Here is a 7,500-nt window from a genome sequence, read left to right as displayed (position 1 = left end):
ACCTTAGGAGATTTTTATTTTATCTTTTACATTTGACGGATTTAAAGGGACTGTTGAGTTTATTTACCTAAGGAGATTTTGATTTTATCTTTTACATTTGTCGGATTTAAAGGGACTGGTGAGTTTATTTGCCTAAGGAGATTTTGATTTTATCTTTTACATTTGACGGATTTAAAGGGACTGTTCAGTTTATTTATCTAAGGAGATTTTTATTTTATCTTTTACATTTGACTGATTTAAAGGGATTGTTCAGTTTACTTACCTAAGGAGATTTTGATTTTATCTTTTACATTTGACGAATTTAAAGGGACTGTTGAGTTTATTTACCTTAGGAGATTTTGATTTTATCTTTTACATTTGACGGATTTAAAGGGACTGTTGAGTTTATTAACCTAAGGAGATTTTGATTTTATCTTTTATATTTGACGGATTTAAAGGGACTGTTGAGTTTACTCACCTAAGGAGATTTTGATTTTATCTTTTGCATTTGACTGATTTAAAGGGACTTTTATTGTTTAAACTCTTTCGGAAAGGTTTTTCATATATGGTCATAATAATTTATCTCTGATAACATGGATGCAGAAAAAAGATTTACTAATGCTTATTATGTAAAGTATTTTTTATTCTAGAATAAAGGCGTAGCGGGATGAATACCATTCGTACATACTCTCATGATATTCACCTACACGTTTTTAATCCTTTTCCTTCGAAAAAAATAGAAGAATGCCTCAGACGAATATAGTTCATTTCGTGTCTTGCCCATTAAAAAAGGCATGATCGATCTAGGTTATACAATCACTGTCATGATCAGAGAAACATGGAATGACTTTTCCTGATTGTAATCGTCGAAAAACAAACATTAAAACTCCAACGTCCAAAAAAGTATGATAAACTCGCCATTCCATTCCAACGAAGAAGAAATCCCATAAGAGAATTTCTTTCATGTGTTGGAGTTTATTTCATATAATTAAAAGATTAAATCCCACGCGAGCGAGGGATTCCTTAGGCCCTTTCCACCGTGGCCAGGACGCCTCTGTCACGCGAACACACCGAGTGTATATTTCCAGGAATAATCGCTCGTAAATATTCTCACCGCTGTTGTAGTTTATGTGAAGACGTCCCGCGTCAGGGCATCGGAATGGTCTGGGAATTGCCATATCCGCGATTAAGAGCGTTTCCGCGGATAGCGAGAGCCGGGAATGCACGCCAGCGGAAAGATGTATGATGCTTGTGTTGGCCTTGATTACTAATTACATTTCCAAGGTTATGTATCGTCACTCCATGCTGCAATTCCATTGTTTTCCGTTTCGTTTTGATTGTGCTTTGTTGCAGCTTACAGTACATTATCTTGCTGAATTCGTTAGGTATATATCTTTGCGAATTCTAAGGGAGTTTTTCCTTAATTACGAAAAGGGAACTTTTATCTTGCCAGAAACCTATCAGTTGGACTAAGTACATGGATATCACACCTGCTGAATGCTAATTGCTCTGTTTTCTATTAGTAATTTGAACGGGCGATCAAGATCCGTTTAGAATTTAAGGAGGGATGGTCTATGACAAAGATGATATCACATTTTGGTAGCACTACAAACACGACGTAAGATCTGCCGGATGGGTACACACGCAAGCAGACAAACAAAAACAGGCACACGCACTAACAAACACACATGTGGGTTACTCTGTTGGGCTTTATCTACGCTACACTCTCGTGCCATTTCACTCCAGAATTTCCGTGGCTCTTCAGGACACAGACGCCCGGAAATCCTACCGTTTTACTTATTCATCTGAGGCAATTTCGGTGTAATATTCATTTGGCGTTTCGGGGAATAGGTAGATGGCAGTGCTATTGTTATATCTAACCATTTATCTTTTTAGCTATATAATTTATGCATTCTTTTACCCATGTAGCCATTTTATTTATTTATCTAGACATTTTATTTATTTATTTCGCTAAATATCTCCATTCGTTTGGGTAGACATTTATTCATTGATATTTATCCAAGTGGGTGATATGTGTTCATCATTTAATTTATTTAGCAAGATATTGTGTGGATTTAATTACATAAAAAGGTACCTTACTGATTTAATCATAAAACAAGGAATCTTATTTATTGATTTAACTAGATTTTTATATTCACTCTTTTATTTATCTACTGACCTGCTTACTTCTATACTGACGCAGGTCCCGTGGTACTGATAGAGGGTCCCACCGAACGCCACATCCAGTCAGGGAGTGTCTTGGCTCTCACGTGCGTCATCCACCACCCCCCGGGGCAGCCTCCCCATCACGTTCTCTGGTTCCATGGTACAACAAACATTGATTATGACTCTCCTCGGGGTGGCATCTCCGTCCAGGTGAGTGGTGGTCTTGGGTTGCCGCTGGAAACCCTTCACTCAAATGCGCCTCATAAACAAGCCTCACTTCCCGGCCCCTTCACAGCATCCAACACCCCCGCCCCACATCTCTCCCCGGGAGAAGAACTCCCCCACCATCACCACACAAGACTCAAGTTCAAAGCAGTTTTTTTTTTCGTGAGGTCGCTACTGGCATATTTCTTTTTAGATGTCATTTTATTTGTTTTATGTTTTGATAGGGATCATAGCTTTAATGTATATATACTTTTTTACATCGTGTATTTTGTCTTTCTTATTTTCATATAAATTTTGTGCTTTTTTGCAGTATTGTTTAGCCCAGATTATCATTAAACACCTCAAAAAATGAGCAATTTATTGGGTTTTAGAAAATGATATGGGTCTCTAAAACATATTTCAGTAATATTTTCGACGTCTCAAAAATCAGTCAGATAGGTATTATCATATTATAAAAAGCCCTACATACTCTGCCTCACTAACATATCTATTTACATTAGTTTTATATATGTAATATAAGTACATTCAATGTTCTCCAGTCTTTACGAACAAATGCTTCTTATGCTTTAATTTTTTCTATTGTTATTGTAAATGAACGAGTGTTTACTCCAAAACCATCAGAATTATATAGTCAGTCCACTCAGCGGGACCCAGAGAGAAGCAATGGTCCAGCAACCTCATTCTTAGAGCCTTGCTGAGAGGATGTAAGACTGTATCGTTCTTGGTATAAACCCCTTCTAACGAGAATTTATATGTGTATGTATGCGTATATATATATATATATATATATATATATATATATATATATATATATATATATATATATATATATATATATATATATATATATAATATATGCATCTATACATTTATACATACAGACATACGTATATATATATATATATATATATATATATATATATATATATATATATATATATATATATATATATATATATATATATATATATATATATATATATATGTATATATGTGTGTGTGTGTGTGTGTGTGAAGAAAAAGGCATAAAATTACATCATCTGTCTGTATTTTACCACTGAACAGGGACACAGATGAAGAAGTGTCTGAAATATATGGTTGCAACGTAAAAATAGTGTTTTTATGGGCCTTTTATCCTCATATTATACTGTTGGATTACAGTAAAATACAGTCATATATATATATACATATATATGCATATATACATTATATATATATATATATATATATATATATATATATATATATATATATATATATATATATATATAATATATATATATATATATATATATATATATATATATATATATATATATATATATATATATATATATATATATATATATATATATATATATATATATATATATATATATATATATATATATATATATATATATATATATATATATATATATATATATATGCACATTATGCATATTATCATCAATGCATTTTTGTTGGAAAACTCTTAATCTTTCTTGAAACAGACGGAGAAATACCCGAGCAAGACGGTCAGCAAAGTAATGGTATCGAACGTGCGGGAGTCGGACACCGGAGAATACAGCTGTAGTCCCTCGGATCTGAACCCGACGGTTATCTATGTCCACGTCCAACATGGTACGTTATGTAATGTGACACTCGAGGATGCTGGGTATAGTTTACGGGGAAGGCAGTGCCGCGAAGGAAAGAGAAACAATGGAGTACTGCTAGGCCTTTCGACTTATAGTCCTTTGCTATATAATTCGAAAGGCCTTGCAGTACTGCACTGTTTCTCTTTTCATTCGTGGCATTGCCTTTATTCATATATTCATCACGTTCCATATTTTCGTGATTCAATTATACATACATACATACAGACATACATACGTATATATATATATATATATATATATATATATATATATATATATATATATATATTATATATATATATATATATATATATATATATATATATATATATATATATATATATATACGTGAGTGTATTTATGTATTTAAGTGATTGCACAAGAAAAGAAAGAAATAAGAAAATATGTCTATTTTGTATCTGATGTAAATCTAACTGGCCATTAAGTGTTTTGTAGTTTCTTTGATAAATTTATTAGATGTAGAAGTCTACATTTCAAAGAATGTTTAGAAAGTATACTAGTTAATTATTCTTTCACCTGTAAAAATCTTATTGATTTCCTATAATTTTATTCACAGTATCCAAAACGATTAAAAGGTGCGTTTCCGGTGCAGCGACTCAAGACGACTGTAGCCGCGCGATTACACAGAAGTCTATTCGATTTTCAGTACCACGACTTTTGGTGGCTGCATATATATATATATATATATATATATATATATATATATATATATATATATATATATATATATATATATATATATATATATATATGTGTGTGTGTGTGTGTGTGTGTGTGTGTGTTTGTGTGTATATGTATACACATACATTATATATATATATATATATATATATATATATATATATATATATATTATATAGATATAGCTATATATATCCATATATATGACATCAACAATGAGACTAATGAAGCAGAGCAACCAAACTCATGGTACTGAAAATCGAATAGGCTGCTTTAATCCCGCGGCTACAGTCGTGTGAGTCGCTGCATTGGAAACGCACCTTAAGACGTATAAACTTGAGTGGATGTCGTAAAACGGAATATAACAACCAAAGTCTTTTAATTTCTGTGGCCTGCCTTTGGAATACTGACCCATTTTCTGCCTTGAAAGCCATTGTATCAAAATGCTGGATTTTAAAGATTAATTTAGAGCACAGCATTAACATAAATGTTAACAAAACCAACTGATTAAGTATTTATGGTAAGTTGCCTCTTCTGGTTTTTTGTAGCTGGAAGTAAATACCCACAGCCGACATAGTTGAGGATAATCGTGATTGGCTGAAGGCCATGCTGCTCAAGTAATTCAGCCAATAAGAAGCGAGATAAAAGCCTCAGTGATATCGCCTGTGGATATTCACCGCTAGCTCCGAAAAAGAAAATAGCAGAAATGTATATCATAAACTTACTTTGATTCCTCTTTCCAGGTCAGCTGGAAGCAGCTGTTCAACAAGGAGGATTCAGTAGTGCCCTTATAAGCAGATCCTTCAGCCACCTCCTGCTGATCTTAATATTGCCATGTGCAGCCTTGTGTCTCTGAAGGTTTCGGTAACTGAGGGTGATGTTTGGTGCTTCCTACCTTTAAGGTGAACAGAAGACAAATGAAAAGGAACGAAGACAAATGGGAAGGAAATGCATATATTTATCTAAAAGACAAAGGTGAGAACAATTCGTGAAAACGAAGGTAGAGAAGATAGACGTATCTAAAAACGAATTGAGATAGTGACTCTTCCGTGAATAAATTTATATATATATATATATGAAGATTTAATGAGAGTATACATATATATATATATATATTGTCAGTTCAAATCAAGGTAATGACATGAGGACATGAACTCTACCTTGACATTCATTTTTATTAACCTTGGCGGAAATTGTTTAAAGCGATGTGAACTCAATAGAAACAAAATGTATATCGTAAAAGAAAAACAACGTCGTTTTAACACGAATAAACTCGACTTTATAGATTCTAGACCAAAATAGGATAATTTTTATTAGAAGAACAGATTATAAATATCCTAACATGACGATATTTTTGCATTATTTCGATAGACAAAACAAAGGCTAAAGACTTTGACAGCTCAAACTCCTTCTGTATTGTGTTTTACGTGTATAGAAATGTCAAAGAAATATGTCTGTGTTATTTGTCATTTTGTTTTTTGAAAAGCAAAGCGAAGTGCTTCAGGGTATTGGCTGAAGTGTGAAATGGATGTGCAGTGTGACAATAAATTTCATTTAACGATGAAAAAGAAAATATGGAAAATCTTTTTTGGATATTTGGGAAAATTTCCAGGTCAAGACGGCTCAGTCAGTCATAGTTATGGTAGAATAATTGATTTGAAAAGTGGAGGCAATATCGGAGACGATTCCAGTAATGATGAGTATGAGTTTCGAAAAGTTTCCTCTATCACACCAAAAATGAATCATCATAAAAATCAATGAATTAGTTGCAAAGGCGACACCGACCCCGTTTTGTCCATGAGTTATGTTTCGACTATATTCGAAAAATTACTAAAACCTTTATAGTTATTTACTGTTTTAGGGAAAGAATTATGGCGTCTGTCAGTCGAACCGGGATAGTGAAAACTAAAGATGAATACAGAAAAATTAGGTTTGTAATTATGTTCCATTTATGTGCGAAGCTTAGTCACAAAGCAAAGCATACCATGAAGTAGAATTTTTAGCTTAAAAGTGGAAATAAGAAATTAAGATTGATGCTGAATCGGCTTTTCCTATTTTTGTGACTCATGAAGTTAATTACTGTTAGACAGCGTTGACTGTGATTTTCTTTGTAAGACAGCCCTGTCGTCTTATTGGAAGGATGTGTTTTTCTTCTCCTCGTCACCCAGTATATCCATACAACACTTTTCTTTGTATTATACAGCAGAATGTCTCTCTTTCGTAGTCTTTTCAAATCTGTGCTCTTTGTTGACTGTCCATTACCAGTTAGGGTAAGTCAGGCATGCATGCCCCCAGAGGTAGTCGAGGGTATGAAGTTGATTTTAATCTTGACCAATAAAAAGAAAAATAATGTTATTGAAAATGCTCTATGTTTTCGGTGTTCGATTTGGGAAACGAAGTGAAATTGGTTAAAAGGGTTTCAAGGAACTTGCAAATGACTGAATATCTCATGAATTTCTCGTTATTTTCAGTTATATTTTTGTGAGTGAGTATATGTATTTGCAAGATTACACACACACACACACACACACACACACACACACACACACACACACACACACACATATATATATATATATATATATATATATATATATATATATATATATATATGTGTGTGTGTGTGTGTGTGTGTTTTATGTTTAATAATGTGTATGTATATCTTATATACATTATACACACATATATATAAATATATATATATATATATATATATATATATATATATATATATATATATATATATATATATATATATATATATATAATGTGTGTGTGTGTTTGGAGTGTC

The 7,500-nt window shown here is 32.6% G+C and overlaps 1 protein-coding gene across 2 annotated transcripts in view; it reads left to right on the top strand.

Annotated features, from left to right (window-relative positions):
* Positions 1 to 7,266, top strand: part of LOC136832132 (zwei Ig domain protein zig-8-like) — a 76,513-nt gene extending 69,247 nt beyond the window's left edge. For both annotated transcript variants that reach the window (XM_067092794.1, XM_067092795.1), the window contains exons 6-8: positions 2,183 to 2,355; positions 3,864 to 3,993; positions 5,453 to 7,266. In XM_067092794.1, coding sequence (XP_066948895.1) covers positions 2,183 to 2,355; positions 3,864 to 3,993; positions 5,453 to 5,565 — 416 coding nt within the window. In that variant the 3' untranslated portion in view covers positions 5,566 to 7,266. The remainder of the gene's footprint in view (positions 1 to 2,182; positions 2,356 to 3,863; positions 3,994 to 5,452) is intronic.
* Positions 7,267 to 7,500: the final 234 nt, after the last annotated feature.

This window comes from Macrobrachium rosenbergii, chromosome 49, assembly GCF_040412425.1.
Source record: "Macrobrachium rosenbergii isolate ZJJX-2024 chromosome 49, ASM4041242v1, whole genome shotgun sequence".
NCBI lineage: Eukaryota > Metazoa > Arthropoda > Malacostraca > Decapoda > Palaemonidae > Macrobrachium > Macrobrachium rosenbergii.
Note: the sequence above shows the minus strand (reverse complement) of the source record. Positions and strands in the feature narration are given on the sequence as shown.